General features: G+C 40.3%; 1 protein-coding gene across 3 annotated transcripts; it reads right to left on the reverse strand.

The window, feature by feature from the left end:
- Window positions 1-11506, reverse strand: LOC113528017 (alpha-2,8-sialyltransferase 8F). Of its 3 annotated transcripts, XM_026916244.3 has the most exons (11): window positions 11044-11506; window positions 7218-7289; window positions 5735-5788; window positions 5460-5513; window positions 5078-5131; window positions 4656-4709; window positions 4359-4439; window positions 3333-3477; window positions 3126-3238; window positions 2709-2801; window positions 1-1824 (listed from the first exon to the last, which is right to left on the reverse strand). In XM_026916244.3, exons 1-11 carry the CDS (start codon window positions 11127-11129, stop codon window positions 1353-1355), a joined length of 1278 nt encoding a protein of 425 aa, XP_026772045.3. In that variant the 5' UTR covers window positions 11130-11506; the 3' UTR covers window positions 1-1352. The 3 variants fall into 3 exon arrangements, with proteins under 3 accessions (XP_026772045.3, XP_034165587.2, XP_026772046.3); XM_034309696.2 differs by lacking the exon at window positions 5078-5131; XM_026916245.3 differs by lacking the exon at window positions 4359-4439.
- Between the last annotated feature and the right edge of the window lie 10890 nt (window positions 11507-22396).

The raw sequence follows: 22396 nt of genomic DNA on the forward strand, positions 1-22396 counted from the left end.
TATGTTCGAATTTGTACAATTTATTTTGTGAGGATACCTAAAGGAAAAAAAATATAAAACCACACAAACAAACAAAAAAAAACCCGTAAAGGGAGTGCTATTCTGACAGTCATTACAGTAACTAAAACATTTTAATAAACCAGCCAAGGAACACACATTCATTCTTTGAAAATATATAATTTATGCTGTAGTGTATGTGTGTGGCTAGGTAGAGTAGCATCAAGGAACTGTGCATTTACTATAAATGCAAAGCCCCAAAACATCCCTTATAGGATGTGCATTATTTGTGATAAAGTGCAACCACATAGTACTTTACAGTGTATTTCACAGTTATAATTAAGTACATTAAGTACATGCTGTCTCAGAAAAGTACTGGCCCTTTCCGTACTATTGTGCATGCATAGACTTCCTTCAGTCAGAGAAATCCAGTGCTAACTAACAGATATTTTATGCAGTTATGACTGCACTGCTCCAGCAAGGAAAACACTACTCAGTGCTGTATCGTGATCTTTGAGGAATTCAACTCAAGCATCTTGAGCTAACGAGCAACGCAGAAAAAAATTAACTGGCAAAAATATTTTCATTAAATTATACTTCATTATGTCCTGCTAGATTTAAAGCATTTCAGCAGTGCGCCTCTCTTAAATAACTAAACACACTAAATAAGTCGCATTGAGCATATCAAAAATCTGAGAATATCTAATGCTTCTATGCAAGCTATGCCACTCTTAGGAAAAAGTTCAACTCTATCCCTTCGAATCTAACCCAAATCTAACCTAAGTAATGGTTCTTTGGTGATCTCTCTGGAGGAACCCTTAAAGCTTCTATGTAAAAACCATACAAGAGAGTGTTTCCCTATGAGAAAGAGTTCCAAACTAGAACCTTTTCAGGAAGCTAAGAACCATTTCTAAGAGGGCAGGAGTTAACTGAAGAACTCTTTCTAAGAGGATTTTCACATAGATACCACCTCTGCTGCTTTCTACTAACTGGAAATGCTCCAACTGCAAGGGGTTTTACATTGTTCCACAGTGTGATCTTCACTAAGCAGTAGATAAAAGTAGTATTTCTTCCTTACAGCTATAATTATCTCAATGCTTTTAAGAAAGAAATGAATTTATCCCTGATCTATTCGTTTTTACAAAGTCTTTATACTAAGAAGCAATGGCTTCAATGGATTTTGTTAACTAATTCAATGTTCTTTTCTTGCAAATTGCACCAACTATTATTAGCATATTTTTTATTATTAGGTTGGATTTTTAAAAAAAAAAAAAAAAAGTGGGATAGTTAACCTGAAAGATGACATAAATTTACGGTACAATTGAGGAACATTTTAATAGACGGTACTGCAAAGTTTAATTTGTGCACTCCCCTAGGTGCAGATGGATCACGCCCTTGTTATGGAGATTCAGCAAGGCTTCAAACTCAGCTGGCATCGTGTGCATTCTTTTGTTTACTGGTCGGTTATCATAATAGTGGTTGGTGAGTGGCTGGTGGGTGTACGGGTGTGTTCCGAAGGGCCAGAAGCCGTACAGATGGACGTTGTTGCAGAGCTCCAGTGCCAAGCTGGCCATCATGATACCAGTGCTGAGGCGCAATGAGCGAATTCCCTGGTCACGCCAAAAGTCTGTCAGGCTGTTCAGGTACCTCGGGTTAAAGAAAATGGTCCGTGGGCCGCTGCTATTGAAGTCCTCTAGTGAGTAGAGGACACGCAGGGACACAGCCATGTTTCGCCGAAATGAGAAGGCAGGTAGCAAGAGTAGAGCGTCCCCATACAACTGCATATCCTCCACAAATGACCGCCGGTGCTCATTTAGCGATCGGTACCTGCAAAGAATCAGAGAGAGAAATAAGAAGTTTTGTCATGAAGTCCTTGTTGATGAGCTGATATTATTTGGGTGTTTTGTGTTATGAACAGGTAAAATACAATACAAGTATATGGTGTAACACTTACGACATCTACAACCTGTCATCAACTTTGCCATGCCTGAATATAAGAGCCAGTCTTGTCAGTGTAACATCTACTCTGTTTACCACCGACTATGAAAAACAAAACACATTTTTTTCTTTCTGCGAAGGCAAGACTTTGTTGCTACAGAATGATGATTCTGAATGTAGTTCAATAGTCATACGAATATTTGTCCCTCCACCATCACTCCAAGTTGGCATCATTTAAATATTCTTAAATTTCTCAAACAAAATGTGTTTGTTGCAATACTGAGCATTGCTGCAGTCGTACTGCGAGGGAAGATACAAATGTGAGCTTGTGAACTAATGATGATCTCCAAACTGTACCTCCAGCCATACTTGATTATCTTGCAAATTTGGTGCGTCATGTGTTTGTCAACACAAAATCCTTTAAATCATGAAAAACCCTATAATATTCTGTGCAGAGCGGAACAGCACCACCTTACACCAACCATTAGCTCAGCATGCTTAAAAACATTCTTCATCAATGGATTATTAGTTTAGTATCAGGGATCGAGAGACACTGTATAAATTCACGGATTTAATTTCACTGATGCTTTTAATATCAGATCAGCTGAACAACTATTTAGCTATTAATACAGCTAGTATAAAAAAAATGCTTATTAAACAATTACATTCCACATGTGAAAGCTGAACCCCATGGATCAAATATTAAAAGAATCTACCTGTCTTATGTCATTTCAATAAACACACTCACAAATACAACTGCTTGTATGACTCACTTTTCAACAAGGATGCTGGGATTGGCTGTGACAAGGCTTGTTTTGCTTCCTGTATCTCTCGCATGTCCATTGTTCAGTGGAGGAAGATTACACCTGAGAAACAAAAGGCAGAGGAAGTACAATGAGACAATGGGAGAGATCTGTCTCATTGTTTGTCATTACATGCGTTTAGATTAGTCGATCAATTTCTTCTGGTGTTCTGGTGTCTCCTTCTAATTAACTCACTTTGTACATGAATGGCTCTTAAATGTGATCTGATCTTCACGTAAAATGTGCATGCTCCATGGGCAATGTATCCTGGCAGACTCTATTCTACATTCTGCTGTAGAATTTCATCTCTTACTGGCTTTAAGTTTTGGTGTTAGAATGCAGTTTTGCTTGTTTTCTCCAAACATAATGAAATGATCAGCAACAAACCTGATGACAAACGTAGCAGAGTCGATTTGTTTTCCACAGCTGCTGTTGGCTAAGATGCCTCCATTGCCTACTACAGCACACGAGTCCCATGGTGCTTTTTTAAAGGGGCTCTCCTAAACACATGTACACACAGTATAGTATTAATACATTTTAAAACCAATCAATCAAACTGTATATTGTATTTTACGTGCACATGTCACACAATACCTTAGGAAATAGGTTGAACAGATCTGCTGTCACTGTCATTGTCCTTTTATTATCTCCATCATAAGTAAATATTGTCCCCACAGGTGAGTTGCCTTGTGTAACTGTTGCATTGGAAATGGCGTTGCAACTGCTGCTTATATATGACCTGAAAAAAACCCACCTTTATCTTTAGTTTTTTCTGTATCTACCTTTTAAATAAATCTAAAAGAATCTGAATTTATGTAAGGAATAGCCAACAAAATAGTGCTTAGGAGTGGGGGTGGGGTGATGTGGCACAACGTGCAAGCGGAGTGCATTAATTTTTAAAACAACACAGTCTGGAGTGTGTTATTTAACTTATATCACAGTGATTTGCTAACAATTCCAATGTTTAATTTATTAATGAATGATACGTCACACATTTTAATGCTGTCAAATGTCTGAGAGACAAGTTATTTCCTGTTTGCACCTAGGCGTTATAGCAATATAGCTCTCTCTCTCTCTCTCTCTCTCTCTCTTTGTCTCTCTCTCTCAAAAAACAAACAAAAAAACCCCAAAGCTTATAACTTCTCTGTCCTGAAGACTTTCCTGAGCTGGAAAACTTTGACTATAACAAAGCACTTACAACCAAGACTACTTCGATAAATGTTAAATAAACGTCTCCTAACAAAAATGTCACCACGTCAATGATTACACATTTTAACAAAGTAGAACGTATAATCATTGACATGGTGACTCTTTTTTTAAAAATCCATTTATTATTAATTATAGATTATGCTGAGCATCCCTGTGAATGAGCTGTTACTACAGAAACGGTAACGTCTTAAAACGAGCGCATTAACACTAGTCACAGCCAGAACTACTGCCCAAGCCATGCTGTTATACGAAAATAATGCACACCTTCTGACCAATCAGATTCAAGAATTCAACTGTGCTGTGGTATAAGCCCTTTATCAGATATTAGCACAAAAGATTTTTCATTATTATCCTCCTGAAAAACAACAGCTGCTGTTTTGCTGTGATGTGTTGGACCTGTGTGTTTGTTACCTAAAGAATTGAATGTTCCTCTCCTTCTTTTTCCATTTGGAAGTGTAATTTGCTAACAGGTTGTCAATAATTTCATTTTCCCTGGAACACATACCCACACAAGCACAATAAGAAAGCAGTGGCAAGTGACAGTGACAAGATACTGGCATTACTGCCTCTATGTAACTCGATCTGAAAGTCAGATTACATGACACTGATACTAGCTCCTGTGGACTTTCACTATAGCTTTCTAAGGCGCAGGTATAAATGTAATAATCAATTTGTGTAATGTTTCTGTGAACAGTGTGGCATACTCACTTTCTGTCTGCAGGATTTTGTTTAATGTTACGTGGATTGTTGGCAGCTGCACCTCTGTGAGGAGACACACACAGAATCACTTGAAGGCTTACCAAGACTATAGATAAAAGTTATAGTCAGTGCTAGTATTAACTGTAAAGCATAAATGTGTTGAGCTACAAGTACCTAATTAGAATGATAAAGATTTTGATCTTTTTGGATTAGATTAGATTTAGACTGTGGGAAAAATATTGTCATTCCTAACATTTCTCAATTCATTTAACATTTAATAATAACCATTTCTCAGTTCATGTTATACTTATTCCTTGGTTCAAATTTCAAATTTTAGAGAATTAAAAATGAGGTGATTTAAACAAAAATGCTAAAATGGGTGTTTTTGTGCAACAACAATTAATGTGGTTTCTCTGGAAGTGTGTTCTCACTTGCTGTCTGCAGGACTTTGTTTAATGTTACGCAGATTGCTGGCAGCTGCACCTCTGTGAGGAGACACACAGAATCAGTTGAAGGCTTAACAAGACTATAGATAAAAGACTCAGATAGCGTTAATATTAACTGAAAGCATAAATATGTGGTGTATTACATGTGCCTATTTAAAGCCATAATGACTTTGACCTGTTATGATTATATTAAATCTAGATTGTTCTAATTCACTAAACATTTAATAATAACCATTTCTCTGTTCACTTCATACCTATTACTCTTTTAAAGAATTTAAAATGATGTCATTTAAACATAAATATTACATTGGCTGTTTTATAAAACATAACTAGTATGATTTGTCTGGGAAGTGTGTTGCATTCTCACTTGCTCTTTGCATGGATTTTTTTTACAATGCGTCGACCGATGGGAGCTGCGTTACTAGAAGGAGACAGAGAGAAAATCAAAGTTAAAGGTTTTCCAATAATGAACAAGAGTGCCTCATTTAATAAAACGTTTAATAATTACCACTTCTCAATTCACTTTATATCTATTCTAAAATGGGGTCATTTAAACAACAAATGGTCAATTGGTGTTCAAAAATGTTTTTGTATAACATCAATCATTGTGTGATGTGTCTGGGAATGGTGTTGTATTCTCACATCCTGTTTGCATCATGTTTCTGAATGTTGCGTGGAACGCTGAGAGCTACATCACTGTGAAGAGACAGAGAAAATCACTTGAAGGTTTTCCAGTTATGAAATATAAAACAACCTGTTAAGACTATAGATAAAAGACCCATAGACAGAGTTAGTATTAATAGTAAAATATAAATATTAACTGTAAAACATAAAGATGGGGATACCCTGGGCATTCAAAATATAAATAGTTATAAAAATATATATATAAACAGAATTACTGGCACCCTTGAAAGAGATGGGTTTAAAAAAAAAAAAAAGTTAATCCTGCACTGAAAATATGAAAGAAATTGTAATCTAAAGTGTAAGTAAAGTAAACTTATTCTCTGAAATAAATACCCTTACCAAATATTTTTTTTAACAAAACCACATGTCATAATTGTTGGCACCCACAGAAATTCTAGTGAAATGTAAGTGAAGAATGTTCCCATTTATATTTTCCTATTTAAGTGGTTATTCATTACTTTTTGAGGTATAAATATGAGGTGACACAGTGGACTAATTTCCTGGATCAAAATGCAGATAAACACATTTTACTGTATATAAAAATAAAAAAAAACAGAAGGTTAGCACAATTTTGTTTGATCTCATTCATATGATCACTATCCTTAAATAAAAGACAGGTTTTTTGCATGATCAGTCATATTTTCAAAATCAGTGCCAAGATTTCACAATTTCTGCCAGAGTATGCAAACTTTTGAGCAAAACTATATGTATATATATACATATGCTGTAAATTGTAGTTATGCACACACACACACACACACACACACACATATACATATATATATATATATATATATATATATATATATATATATATATATATATGTGTGTGTGTGTGTGTGTGTGTGTGTGTGTGTGTGTGCATAACTAGAATTTACAGCGTGGGTTAAGGATAACAGTTTGTTTCTTTAGCACAATCAGATAATCATATGATTATACATCAACCATATATCACTCTTTGGTCTTGTATGGAAATATGTCATGACCATATAAAATTGTGCTTAGGATTTCATGCTGATAGATTTGAACTAAACTGATCTTATTTATTCCACAAATATGTTCAAATAATAAGAACAAATCTCTAAAGCTTGATTTGAAAGTGAGATTTGAAAAAAATGAAAAAAATTTTAGGACTACACATTAAAAAAAACTGAAGTGGCCTGAGTCTGATTTTTTGGCTTAAATATGACACAGATCAGGTTTTCATCAGAGCTCTGTGAATGCAAACAAACAAACAAACAAATAAATAAAAAAATTAATAAATGGTAGCACTTTTTTGAAGGTAGCAAAGAGCTTGTTTTTGGCCAGTACAGTGCTCTAGTCCTGACTGGTAATGATGCTTATCTCTGATTTATTATAGTTTCGGTGTGGTGTCTCTATCAGCCGGACAAGATTATGATACATGATATTCTGTCTCATTTGCATGTGAGGCCTGTTTTACCTGTTTGGTATTTCTTGTGTATTATGTGCCCAACGATGACCTGCATTACTGGTTGGGTGTCGGTTGCTGGGGCTGGAGTAGGGGTGGAAATAGAGAGAGAGTAGGGGATATTAATTGTAAAACAGTAAACAAAAAAAAAAAAAAGAACCCATTTTATAGTAAAAAAAAAAAAATCATTTTTGGATTTTAGTGATAATGTTTATACCTGACAAGCTATGATTTTCACAGCTGGTGGATATTTCTGTGACATTTACATAGATTTACCTTTCATTTACATTACATTTTCCTTAAAAAATTTACAAATAAAAAAATCTAAATGGAGGTGAAGAGAGAGAGAGCAGGATAGACAGGCAGACAGAGAAGGCAAGAGTCGAGTCAAATGAGAAAAAAATCTAAGAGACAACTTGGAAGTAGTCTGTCAAATACCACTTTGATACAGTGTTTGCCAGTTTGAGAGAAACTACCCTTGTGGTGTTTTGGTTTTTTGGAGAATTGGGTAAATATATTGATTAAATGATGTTAATATATTCTAAACCTGCTGTACCAGCTGACATTGAATAATACTTCCTGATGGGAAAAGATATACTGGAACTATTTCCGCATACAAGCGCAAGAGCAATAAACAATAAACATTACAGTGCCTTTTTTCATTCAACAAAGGTATTTCTCTTACTCATTGTTTGCAAATCACACAATTTCAATGAAGGCTGAGTTCCCTTAAGGGTTAGATTCAGGCCAGCATAAGAAATCGGGTCTAGCATAAACCAAATTCCAACAACAGTTTCCAGTTTAACCATTCTAGTAGGAGCATGCTTAATTACTTGATTCGCAGTTAAATAATCAAAACCAAAGTAATCAGTTGTTGTTTTTCTTTCAGCTGCTCCTGTTAGGGGTCGCCATATATATATATAGGGGTCGTACATTTGATTTGGCATAGGTTTTATTCCAGATGCCCTTCCTGATTCAACCCTCCCATTTCATCCGGGCTTGGGACCGGCACTGAGAGAGCACTGGCTTGTGCATTCCCCAGTGGCTGGGTTGGTTCCCTGCACGGGAATTGACCCCAGGCTGCCCCGGGGAAGAGCACGGGATCCTTAGCTGCTAGACCACCAGGCAACAAAAAGTAAGCAGTAATTGTAGCAACTATAAAGTAAAAAATAAAGCAATAAAAATTACAATAAAAATAATGCAATTGATAATCCCGATTGCACACACAGAAACTTCATACTTAAATAAATGTATTGGGGTTTAGTGTCTCCATGTAATTTATAAATGTGAATAAGAATGCTGAGATGGAATCAGCTCATTATTTCTTTTTTTAATTATTTTCCATATTTTTCTGTTTGTCTGTGGCACTTTTTGACAAAAGCACCTCTAATCAGATGCACTGAAATAATTTTTTTCTCCTCTCCACTTTGCTTGGAGCCTCTTAGTGAATTGCTTTCATTGACTCACAACACCTGCAAAAGTTATTGTCATGTTTAATGTAAATTTGATTATATATGAGGGTAAACTGACCCTAGTGGTGACTTGTTTACATTAAGCTTAATCAGATCTGTTCGTACACCATTTTGTGAGCTCAAAACTGTGCTCATTTCTACTCAAACTTGATGAATAAGGTGCAATGAGTAAACAGCCTTGTACCCTTATAAAACATAATGAGATTGTGATTCATTTCATAGCTGTTTGGATTGCTTCTTATGCTTTAAACTCTGAACAATTTGCTGAAAATTTTACAGAGAAATTGAATAGGAAATTAATTTACAGGACCAATGCTGCTAAAAAATAGGCAGTCATCTCTTTTTCATCTCTTGTCTTGTACACCCTAGATAGTACACTACATGTAGAACTGTATCATGAAAATATCAAATGTGTCACACCATTTGATATGTTGGTGAAAGAAAAGGAGATGAATTTAACACAGTAAAAAGTAAAAAAGTTCTCTTGACATATTTACTAAGTAAGATTAAAATGTACTCTCTGTTAAAATTACACATTTTACACTTTAAAACTTCTAAGATGGTTTAAAACTGAAATGCAGATAGAGATGTACTTTCGTTTAGTACCTCACTTTCTTGCTTCTCACTTTTTCTTTCCTGAAACTTTTTTTAAAAATATGTTGTTAATTTGGAAGAAAAAGTTCTGATTGAGCTACTGTTCCTAATGATCACTGTTCTAGAGTTTAGGTATGATTTAAGAAAAAGCATGTTTCACCAACTGAGTGTTTCTGAACACTTATACCAGCCACTGATAAGGGAAAAGACACTAATATTCACCTCAAAGACAAAACTGATCATCCGAGAGCCTTCTACTCATTCAGTTAGTACTGAATCTTCTGAGGTCAAAAATGGAATTTATGGAATTTATGTGTTTTTCTGACTCTGGGAAATGTGGGAGTTGAAATGAAAATAAAAGAACACAGTTATGCAGATACCCCGCTACTTATTACAACCTTTGAACTGAATTCTTGAGCAGACATTCACTAACTCTAAATCATGATATGGAGGCTAAGTGTCACATGCTACTGATAGTTTAACAGCATCATTGTTGCTTTGGCTTTCTCACTGAAAAATGTGATGTCAATGTTCAACACTATTGTCTTGTACACTGTATGTAGTGCATTACATGTAGTGCATGGCATTGATGTTCACATGTGGTGGAGCTAAGTTTAATGCAGTGAAAGTACATCTCTGTCTTCCTCAAGTAAGATTTGTATGTCATCCCTATTAAATTTGCTCTTACAAATCACTTTTTTGCACAAAACACCTGACTGAGATGATTCAAAAGAACTGAATTGCCATAGAGATGTACCTCTGCTTAGTACCATTTCCTCCTCACTCCTCACACACACAGAGTCCCCAGTGCAAGAGATATAGCCTTTTCAGTAGGTCTTGATGGTAAGACAGTGTCCAACACTTTATCCATTTTTACCGATTCTACTAATTTTAATGCAACTGGAAAATTCTGATCATCCTGAATATAGATATTCAGTTCAGAGAGCACTGATCTTTGGCTTTATATGTTTGACCTACAGACTTCTATCAACTCTGCCAACATGAACATGCCATCGGTTATTTATATATACATATATATATATATATATATATATATATATATATATATATATACTCAACAATGCATTAATCTGTTGTATGTAAACAATGCATACATACAAAAATGTAGCATTATTAGTACTATTATTACTACTATTATTAGTCAACTGATATAATGGGGGGTGGTGGGGGCTTTCCTAACTCTGGGAAACCATGGAGTCTTAAAGCAATTAATATATTAACTGGTCCATGCTACTTCTGACAACTCAGTTCTCAAGCAGTCATTCACTAACTGCATATCGTGATATTGAGGCTAAACAGCACACAATATTGGTAGTTAATACTCCAAATCGGTATTCAATTACAAATAAACAGTAGATAATATGTAAGAATTCTAACATCCTCACAGAAATTTATTTTATAGTATGTTTAGTAACTTTAGTAATTCCAAATTTACCCAAGTATAAAAGGAATTGTCTAAATCATCGGGGGAAAAAAAAACCCAGTAAATCTACAGTATCGACAGCAGCGTCGATAGGATTTTTAATGAAGTAAGCATTTTTTTTGTGTGTGTGTGTGTGTGTGTTGGTTTGCTTTTTTATGATGATGAAATGATGAAAAGTTAATATTTACTTTTTTAAAAAAATAAAAATAAAAAAAAGAGGAGAGGTTGGTAGATTGTAGATATTAATTCCACTGACATGTATTTTAAAATATCCCAATTCTGTGAAAAAGAAGGAAAAGCAAATACAGAAGAAGGATCAGACACTCACCTGTGAGTAAAGTAGTGCCAAAGCAGCACACTGCAGAAGGAGGTGAAGAAGAGGATGGATAGCAGCCTTATAATAAAAGCCTTCATATCTGATAAATGTGCTTGTTAACTCTTTGCTCTATCATAAGTCTCCACACACTGACACTTTTAAAGTCCACCTTGCTTTTCTTCATTCCTTATTTTCTTTGTGTAACACCCACCTTTTTCTGTTTTTTTTTACTGTCATGTCTTCTATGCCCCCCCTTCTCTCCCTCTCTCTCTCCCTCTCTCTCTCCCACTCTCTCTGTGTTAATTCTTTGTATATTGCTGTCCTACTCTCCACTGTGCACCTTCAATTCTCAGAGAGAGTCTCTATTCTTCCTCTTTTATGGCTTGACCTGCATTAATATTTTGGTCTATACCTGTTGAAATCGTGGGTTCTGAACTCCCTCAGCCTCATTTTATCCTATTGCTCCATCTCTCAGTTCAGTAATATGAGTGCTTGGGACTGAATTAAGTCATAAAAGCCACTTTTGACTGAGAGGGGGAGCAAAGTACCTAAAGTAGCCAATGATTGGCAGAAAGCAGCTTGGGCTAGGAGCCTCAGCCAATCAAATTCAAGTCTGTTGTTGGAGGGGTCCTCAACATGAAGCACACGTCCATACACACACAGGTAAGTTTATGCCTAGAGTCAATTTTATAGCTGCACAGGAAAAGATATTTTATAATAATAATAAAAAATCATCTTTCTGTAATAAAGTAGCCTAGTTCATTAGACATGTTTTTAGATGAATAAAAAATAAACTTAAAAATAAATGGAAATAAAATAAATGGATAGTCCATGTGTAGGGATACCATGAGTAAATGATAAAACCTAAAATTATACTGTTATACTTTTTATATAATTAAAAAGACATCTTCCAGTGTGTATAAACTATAGTATAACATTCAGGTTATAATTCACATCCAGATTTAACATATTTAATGTCTTTGTATGCTGTAGCATTACAATTTCCCTTCACTGGAACTAAGAGGCTCAAACCTCTTCCAGTATGACAATGCCCTGATACACTTTTGTCTATATAATGTATAAATCAACAACAGGCAAAAAATTTAATCACCAATATAATACAATACAGTTCTGTGGTAATCATGAATTGTAGTGTTTCTATAATTAATGCTGAAGACCCATCTATGTTTAAAAGATGTGACTTGTGATCATTTTAGTGGCGTTTGGCTGTGTTTGGAATATTCGACAGTGTTGACACATTAAATATTTGGACAGTTTAACGCCTTCAACTTCCAGCAACCATCAGGTCGATTCAGACATCATTTCCCGTAACTACACACTCTTACTATTTATTTTCACTATAGTTACTAAACAATTCATAGTAGTTCTGGTATTAATGAGCCCATCCAAAGCACTATATTGTCCCACGTTGCTTTCAAAAGTCAAATATCACGTATATAAAGTTCTGCTTGTCAAACTGCATTCCTAGATGACACATTGATGGCACGCTAAGTGGCATTCTCATTTCAATCTGACACAACTAAGTGATTTTTATTTGATTGAGCTATAGGTAAAAATCTACATGACACACTCAGATTGAGTCAAGTTTCCTTTCTTTCTCCCTTTATTTCTCCACTCTGCCTTTTTCTCTGCTCATTCCCTTTACTTTCTCCACACTCCCCACCATCTACCAAACAGCGGGCCTGTATCAAGTGTAATTGAGTTGATTTCCTCACCGCACTTATAGCATGCTGGTCAATACTGAGCTTGCTATGTTAACCAGACTGCTAAAACAACAGCAACACAGGTGGCATATAACTTTGTAATTAGGCTGTATGGTAATTCATTGTTTTTGAGTAATATGTGTATTTTCATTGGTTCTTTATTATTATACTTTCTCAAATTGGACCTGTGATGAATTGTTTTTGTATGAAATGGTATATAACACTTTAAAAATGATACAATATCAATGTATACTGGCTCTGTGCCTGAACTGCAAAAAGGGAATATTACTCCATTATAGCCCACTTGGCATGCCGTGGCAGGAGCAGGTATATGTATATGCTCTTGCATTGTTTCTGTTAATTCCTGGAGTTATACCGTACTTCCCCTTGTGCAAATAACAATAAACCCTTGTTATGTAGAGAAGTGATCATTCTATTGCACTTCTCTACACTTATAAGGGGAAATGGTTATTTAACGTGTGCTTTCAAATGTGACACTGTGCTTTTGTTTGTGACTCTACACAGCAGTGTCGATGCTGACGTGGTGTATCTGGCTGACTGATTTAGACTGTGATTCATAGTCGAATCTCACCCAAACGCTGCAAACTAAACAACATGCCAGTCGTAAATGTCCACATCCGGCATATCTGGGCTCGGTGGCACTCGCTTTAGCTAGTATGACGGACAATAAACCGGTTGGTTTGGTCCACATGCTTACCACTGATCACCTCAAAAGACAGAGCCATTCCCTCAGATATGTGCTGCCTGAGCACTGAATGCAGATTCAAGGTTGACATGCTAGTGACAAAATGAATGATTGATGAGTGCATCGTTTATGACACACACCTACAATACATTATACTTTGTTCTAATAGCAGCCTGATTTATGCATGACAGCAAGTGTGGTTACCTCAGACTACCTTTGTCTGACATGTGTTCTAAATCTGTGCTGTGTGTGTCAAGGATGCTCTGTAGACATGCTACCAAGGATGCCCTAGATAATTCTGACAATAAAGGCTATCTTCTGATCACGTAAAGGCACTTTCATTGCCTTCCTGATTAAGGCTCAAACCAGGTAGGAATGAGAAATAGTGGAGTTTACAAGCCTTCCCATGCAGAAGACCTACCAAAATGTTATCACCAGGTTGGAAAGGTGTCAGTGGGTCTAATCTGGACCACATACCTTTTCACACCATTTCCAAATCATGTTGATCAATACGCTCTTTTATTGAGATGTTGGCCTTCTTGCTAAATTGCTTTATCTGCATTGGCTCTCTTGAGGGATGGAGGCATCTTCATATTCTGATTTCCTCTGCATAGAATACCCCAATGTTACGAGTCATTTCTAGTCCTGCAATTCACATATACCAAAAACAAATATGGGGTCTTGGTGTAGCCCACGGGTATTTTGGGTCCTCTCACTATGTACATTATTTATAATCATACTTATTCCTCCTTTAATGATAGCTATTGATTCATGCTATACCACAATCATAGATATCAGAGTGGCATTATTAATTTGCTTTGCTCGATCAGTGTAGTAAGCCATGACTAGCAGGCTTTCATGATGGTCAAGATTTCTTCTGTTAAGCATAATGATCCTTTACCAGAGAGTGTAAAAGAATGCCATACCTTTCAATTAAACATTTTCCGCTAATTTGCCAACAACTCTTATAAGGGAAATGGGTTTGTATTGTTATGGCCAACCACATTAGCATTCCTTCACATAAAGTGATTTGTTTCTTGCCATCTGAAAAAAAGATTTTTCACTGTCTTAATGGAGGGCTTGGGGTAGTTGTCATTCATTGCTAAAAAAAAAAAAGTGCAAAAAAGTTTCTCTAACACCAAACCTAAATTAGGATAGCTATGCACTCAAATTGTGTTTTATGTACGTGTCTCTGTGTGTGTCAATCTCTTTTGGGCTGGTGAAAAGCAGCCATAGAATTTTCCCAATCAGATGCAGAGTTTACTTCAGGTTTTGTCACTACAGGCGTGGCTGACCTGGTTTTTTTCCTAAAGGTATTTCAATGTGAATTTATAGACTCTAAGGTCTCCGTGTATCATTACAAATATAAATAGCCAACCGACAGTTGAATCTGCTTTGAGTATTGCTGTGAGTAAATGACATTAGCGGATGTTTTGATTGCATAATAGAAGAATACAAATTACAAACAGTTACAGACGTGGCTCTGAACCAAAAACATACCACAAACCTAACCAGCCAGACAACTGCGCTCCCTGCATTCTTTCTGCCCTTGCTCAATCACTATTTCTTGGCTGCTGGGAAACACCACTAGGTTCGTCTGGTTAAGCCTGTCACGTAATCTCTCCTACATCTAAGTTGAATCTTGGAATCTTTTATTGCCATTTTAAATGATTGGAATTAGTACCACATTCATGCACATAGAATGATATTCCTTCACACTAATACAATGTAAATATGACAAAACTAAATAAAATGAATTTAGTTTCACAACTAAATTCACAACTTTAGAAGATCACAATAATCATAAGTAATTAAATAAAAAAAAGTCACATTAGTAATTAGACATAAACTGTAAGCAGACTTTAATAGAAATAGACTTTAAGGGCTTGATGGATACATACATTGCCTCCAGAATGTATTTACCCCAACATCAAATTTAAGTATATTTGAATGGGATTTCTTTTTGCTCCTTTTGAAGTAACTCTCTACAGCAATAAAAATAAATAAATCATTTTGATGTAATCAGAATTGAAAACTGTAATTGTAAATTATTTTGATGTAATCAGAATATTTAAAATTAAAAAAATCTAAACACTTCTTAATTGATTGGTATTCATCCCTCAGAGACAATACATTTGCAGCAATTACAGCTTTGATTCGTCTCAAATATGTCTGTATGAGCTTTGCACATTTTGATTTTGGCATTTTCTCCCATTCCTCAATGCAAATTTTCTCCAACTTTCCCAAATTATATAGAGAACGTTGGTGGACAATAATTTTCAGATCATGCCACAGATTTTCATTTGGATTTAAGTCTGGGTTTTGACTTGGCCATTCCAGAACACAAACCTTCCTTTTTTACTTTCTGTGTTTTGGGTCATTTTTCACCCTAGACACAGATTTCTGTCTGACTGGAACAGGTTCTCCTCAAGTTCCTCCTCAATCCCAGAGCAAGATGGTACCACCACCATCGTTGGGCTGTATCCAGTCTGTGCCAAACATAACACTTTGCTTTTAGACCAACTAGCTCTATTATAGTCTCATCAGACATTTTCCAAAAAGCTCTGTGAAGAGCGGATGATATTGTTGATGTCTTCACAGGTTCTCCTATTTCAACCAGTGAGCTCTTGAACTCCTTCAGTGTCATAGCTGGACTCTTGGATACTTCTCTGACAATCTGGGAGGGCAGATACTTTCTGGAGGCACTATAAGTGAAAGGTGATAGACACAGAGGTTAGGTAATAGCTAATTACTTTGGCAGTAGTGTGTCCTGAAATGTCGTATTCACAGTTGTATTGTATTCTTCAGCTGTCACAAATATTGACACATCTAATGACATAATTATTCTTATTAGTCTTAATACCTATTAAAGTTGTGGTGCCTACATAATACTTTATTCTTTATATGCATTAATGTCTAAAAGGGACAGAGCCTATTACTGATGTGTTGTTAATGTTAGATATGCATGTTAAATTGTCTGCCACCATGATGCAAAAAAACATTTATTTCAGCATGACATATTATTACAGCAAACTGTCAGACAGAGCTTCACAGTCAGGGTATCAAAACTTATTGCATAGTTCAAAGTTACTATTAATAACTAAAAGTTTAAAATCAATATAACCCTTAAAATAACAGACCATATTTATCTGAAGGCTCTAATGCTTAAAAGAGAATGAAACCAGTTACTAAATATAAAGGGAGCCACAGCACTTTCAGTAGGCCTGTGGGCATAGGCGTTGCATTGCAGCTTTACATTAACAACCACAATGTACACAGCCTTGGGCTACAATCATAATGTAGTCTGTTTTTTGTATTTCTTTGAAATGCTTTGATGTCTTTGTTGTACTACTGACAGTTCAAACTAGGTAGTAGTTTATACTACTTCCTGGCATTAAGTACCAACCTTCCTGGCATTAAGGACATTTACACCACAAGGACTGCGAGGAAGGCAAGCTCCATCAGGAAGGACCCCTCTCACTCATGCTACAACTGGTTTAACCCCCTTCCGTCTGGGAAGAGGCTAAGAAGTATTCAGGCCAGAACATCCAGACTCAGGAACAGTTTCTTCCCGTAAGCAGTCAGACTTCTGAACTACCATGTCTAACTGTGAACACTCCCCTCCATCTCTCCCCCTCCAACTTCCCCTCCAACCTCCAACTGCACTATCGTCACTTTAACACTACCATGGCCTGATGCTGACCAACCAAAGACTGAACAATAGTATGACTACTTCCCTCAACAAGTGCAATATTATTGTACCATGACTATGTGCAATAACTGTATATATTTATTCACTTAGTACTGATACAATGTTCATACATTACACTTTTTTAACTGTATATACCATCTCCCTGCTGCTGCTACCCTTTATATACATTTCATATATTTCCTATTTATGTGACTTGTTTAATTTTATGTGATTCTGTGTACCTTATGGTATTATTGTCTGTATTTATTGTCCATATTTATTGTTGTCTTTTAGTCCTCTAAATGTCTACTACATGTTGCATGGTAGTTTCCTGAAGGAACTGTGTTTCGTTTTTATCCATTGCCATACAATGTGCTAAATATGACAATACAGCTGACTTTGACTTTGACTTTGATACTTTGATAATCTGGAAATTAGCCAGAAATTAGGACATCGTAGCGATTAGCCAGCAAATTATCAATCTGCTGGTAGCAACGTTTACTACGTCTATAACTAATAATGCAATTAATTATGATTTATCTCCTTGAACAAACTTGTATCAAATTATTATTTTATCTGTTTTGAATTTCAAACGCTGGCACTAGATCATGCCTGTGTAAGAAGTGTGTTTTTGCTCAAAGTACAAGCAGTCATGGATAAATTTCCAGACCTAAGGTATGCCACGTGACAAATCCCAGCTTGATCAAATAACAAATAAATACATTTCTAAGGTCTATCTTGGAGTGTCACAACATCTTGTATGAGAAAAAACTTTCATCAGAAGATCCGTCCTGTGGTACAGGGCAGAGTTGGGTGATGTCACAATATTTTTTCACTCTATTGAAGGTATCACAATATTCAACAGAATTTTTTACTCAAAGCAACTTGAAAAAAAAGCATGACGTTTCACGGTCTGCCCTTTCAAATGTCCATAATTGCAGACCTGGTTAGTTCTTAAATAAACAAAACATTTGCTTGCGTTTCCACTCTCTTGGTAACACATTGTTTGTACAGCTTGTATTTTATGTTCTCCTGCCTGTTTTATTATCTTATTTTTAAATAAACTGCAATAAACTTTGAGCTAATAAACTGCCTCTGCCATAATTAAGAAAAAATGATCACCTTTGAAATTCAGAGTAAAGTGGTAAATTAAAGTTGTTAAAGTTTGGTTAGTTTGATTGGTTAGGTGCTGTTGATTAATTTTCTGTAACAACAGCTTTGACAACAATTCCTGCTGTAATTGAAACCACATGTTTATATTAATGCCCTCATACGAATTATTGTTCCCCTTCAGGAACTCGAGCTGCGTCACGAAACGCTATGGGAACGCCCCCGCGTGACCGCGCTCTGAATCACGTGTCTAATCCGTCCAATGGATGGGCGAGACGTCACGGGCGGGGTGACGTAGCGACCCGGAAGCATAAAAGCCCGAGCGGCGAGCCCCGCGTTAGCTTCCTGTTTTCAGCAAGCGCTCTGTGTTTATTGTCTGTCTTTTGGTGTTTTATCGTTGGCATGCCTAAAGCCAAGGTTAAGACTAAGGGCGAGAGCGGGCAGCGCTTCAGGCCGTGTGTTCCTCCCTGTCCGCGATTTATTACGGGCGGGGATACACACAGTCTGTGCGTTGCCTGTTTGGGAGCGGAGCATGTTCAGTCGGCTCTCGAGGGAGCCGGCTGCGCACATTGCGAGCGTTTACCGCTGCGCACTCTCCGCTCCCGCTGGGCTCTCTTTGAGGAGGGAGCCCTCACTAGCGTGCCTCGCGGTGCCGGCCCCGCTTCTGCCGAGGCAGAGCGGCGGTTGCGCTCGTGGGGCTCGCAGATGGACCTGGCGGAGGGAATGAAGACGGGCCCGTCCCTTTCTCCTTCCTCACCCTCCAGGTCCTCTGTCCCCTCCCTGGGCTCGGAAGCACGCTCTGCGGTTTCTTCCCCCCGGGGAGCGGACTCGGCGCTCCACCTATCGTCCTCCGAGGAGGTCGATGTGGAGAGCGTCGACCCTGAGCCGCAGTCTCCTCAATACGGGGAGCTGCTCGAGGTGGTTGCACGGGCAGTCGCTAAGCTTAGCATTGACTGGCCCGCTGAGTCACGGCCTGAGCCTCAGGGCTCTAGACTGGAGGAGCGTTTTTTGCGCAGTAGGCCGCCACCTCCGCCCCGGAGCCTGCCCTTTTTTCCGGACCTCCACACTGAGGTGTCGAGGTCCTGGAATAGGCCATTTTCGGCCCGGTTGTTCAGTCCCACGTCTTCCCATTACGCTAATGTGGCGGGGCTGGACTACTCCGGCTACAGGGCGATGCCCAGGGTTGAACAGACGCTAGCCAGCTATCTGTCCCCTGCTGCTGCATCGTCCCTGAAGGCTCCGGCGTTGCCTACCAAGCCGCTGCGGACCACCTCAGCGCTGGTAGGCAAGGCGTACACGGCAGCAGGTCAGGCCGGTGCGTGTCTGCACACCATGGCGGTGTTACAGGCGTACCAGGCTGACCTGCTTACAGAGCTGGATGAGCAGGGGGAGAGTACGTCTGAGCAGGTAGCTGAGCTCAGGCGGGCCGCTGATCTGTCCCTCCGCGCCACCAAGGAGACCGCCCGTGCTATCGGTCGGTCTATGGCAGTCCTGGTGGCAGCGGAGAGGCATCTCTGGCTGACCCTGTCCGATATGAAAGAGAAGGACAGGGTCGTGCTCATGGACGCCCCGCTTACTCCCTCGGGCCTGTTTGGCGACGCGGTAGACTCCGTCGTCGAGAGATACCAGCAGGCCCGTGCTCAGGCGGCGGCGTTCCAGCGGTTCCTCCCCCGTCGCTCTCTAGCTCGTGGGGCTGCCGGGCGGGGGCAGCCCCCTCCGTGTACGGCCCCCTCCTACAGGGAGGCCCAAAAGCAGAGCGTCGCCTCCCGTGCTCCCCCGAGGCGGGAGCAGGAGTCGCGACGACGCTCTGGGCCCGGCCCTTCGGGCACTAAGGCGGATCTGAGGACCGTCCTCATGTCCAGAAGGGCCGCGGCTAAGAAGCCCTGATGGTTTTGGCCCAGGGCTTCCGAGGGCGGGCCCCTCTGGGGCGACGCGGCGTACACCTCATCTTACGGTGCCCAGGTCCCCCCCAGTGCCCTCAGGAGGTCGATCTGCCAACCCTGCCACCTATGGTGCTTCAGGGCGCAGCGGTCTCCAGCGAGCGCCTCTCCCAGTTCTCGCCCGGCAACGTAGCGGGTCTGGGAGGCTCGCGGCCTCTCCTGAGGCCTTCGCAGCGGTTAGCTCATTTCCCCCATGTCGGTTCGCCGCCTCAGGGCACCCAGCCAACCGCTTCTATTACACCAGAGGTCAGTCTCGAGAGACTGATTCCCTTAGTGAGCTTTCTGGCAGCGTGGAAACTTCTGCCGAATGTGTCTCATTGGGTCCTGCGTACTGTAGAAAGAGGCTACCGAATTCAGTTCGGCTCGCCTCCACCTCATTTTTCTGGGGTTCTTCCCACTGTGGTGGGTCCCGAGCAGGCTCTGGTATTGGAGCAGGAAGTACGTACTCTCCTGAGGAAGGAGGCCATCGAGGTGGTCCCTCCTCACGACAGGGAGTCAGGGTTCTACAGCCGGTACTTCATTGTTCCCAAGAAGGGGGGAGGGCTGCGTCCCATTTTGGACTTGCGGCAATTGAACCTCTCAGTCGCTCGACTGAAGTTCAGGATGCTTACGGTCACTCAGGTCGTGTCTCAGATCAGGTCCGAGGACTGGTTCGTCACGATCGACCTAAAAGATGCGTATTTCCACATCTCCATCCTTCCCCCGCACAGGAAGTTCCTGAGGTTCGCTTTCGGGGGCGAAGCTTACCAGTATCGGGTTCTTCCCTTCGGCCTAGCACTCTCACCCCGCACCTTCATGAAGTGCGTGGATGCTGCCCTGGCTCCTATGCGACTACAGGGCATCAGCATACTGAACTATATCGACGACTGGTTGATTTTAGCTCATTCAGAGCAGATGGCGGCTCGGCATCGAGATGCCGTTCTCGCCCATATGAAGGAACTGGGGTTAAGACTAAACGCCGAGAAAAGCGTGCTTTCTCCAGCTCAGAGAACCGCTTATCTAGGCGTCGTGTGGGATTCGACCACGATGCAGGCACGTTTGTCTCCTGCTCGGATCGAGTCGGTCCTCACAGCGGTCGCGAGAGTGAAAGTAGGCCGGTCACTCACTGTAAAGCAGTTTCAGAGACTGCTGGGCCTATTGGCAGCTGCGTCCAACGTGATACCGTTTGGCCTGCTGCACATGAGACCCCTACAGTGGTGGCTCAAGACCAGGGGGTTTTTCCGAAACAGAGGAAACCCGCTCCGCATGATCAAGGTCACGCGACGATGCCGCCGTGCCTTAGCTGTGTGGAGAGAACCTGGGTTCTTGTCTCAGGGCCCGGTCCTGGGAACTCCTGGTCGCCGCGTAGTGCTAGCGACGGATGCGTCCCTCACCGGATGGGGAGCGGTCATGAGTGGCCGTCCTGCCCGTGGTCTGTGGAGCGGCCGCCATCTCACTTGGCACATCAACCGCCTGGAGATGCTGGCCGTGTTTCTAGCTCTGAAACACTTTCTCCCAGACCTAAGAGGCCGCCACGTGTTGGTGCGCACCGACAACACGACGGTGGTCTCTTACATCAACCGCCAGGGAGGTCTGCGTTCGCGCCCCCTTTACAGGCTGGCGCTCCAGATCCTTGTGTGGTCCCAAGGGAACCTCCTCTCATTGAGAGCGGCCTACATCCCTGGTCATCTCAACGTGGGAGCGGACGCCCTGTCGAGGCAGGGGCCGGTGCCCGGGGAATGGAGACTCCACCCCGAGGTGGTGGAGCTCATATGGCGTATGTTCGGCAGAGCCCAGGTGGATCTGTTTGCGACGCAGGAGACGTCGCACTGTCCCCTTTGGTTCTCTCTGATTCATCCAGCTCCTCTTGGACTGGATGCCATGGTACAGCCGTGGCCGAGGCTGCGTCTGTACGCCTTTCCTCCGGTCGCTCTGCTCCCGGGAGTTCTGGAGAGAGTGCGCCGGGACGGAATTCGTCTACTGTTAGTAGCCCCGTTCTGGCCGGGCCGAGTATGGTTCTCGGACCTGATTTCCCTCCTAGACGGCTCCCCATGGGAGATTCCGATCAGGAGGGATCTCCTCTCACAGGCGGGGGGCCATCTTCACCCCCGCCCGGAGCTGTGGAAGCTGTGGGTGTGGCCTCTGAGGGGGCACAACTCCGCGCTTCCGGTCTCTCAACCGAGGTTGTGGAGACCATCCTCCAGTCCAGAGCTCC

This window comes from Pangasianodon hypophthalmus, chromosome 13 (assembly GCF_027358585.1).
Source record: "Pangasianodon hypophthalmus isolate fPanHyp1 chromosome 13, fPanHyp1.pri, whole genome shotgun sequence".
NCBI classification, from domain to species: Eukaryota; Metazoa; Chordata; class Actinopteri; order Siluriformes; family Pangasiidae; genus Pangasianodon; species Pangasianodon hypophthalmus.

What these genes read in the sequence shown, in the direction of transcription:
- LOC113528017 (XM_026916244.3), bottom strand. Translation starts at nt 11,129, where the DNA reads ATGAAGGCTTTTATTATAAGGCTGCTATCCATCCTCTTCTTCACCTCC. An exon ending in ACACAAGAAATACCAAACAG is followed by an intron (nt 5,789 to 7,217) that starts GTAAAACAGGCC and finishes GTCTCTTCACAG; the next exon opens with TGATGTAGCTCTCAGCGTTC. An exon ending in CCCAGCATCCTTGTTGAAAA is followed by an intron (nt 1,825 to 2,708) that starts GTGAGTCATACA and finishes GATTCTTTGCAG; the next exon opens with GTACCGATCGCTAAATGAGC.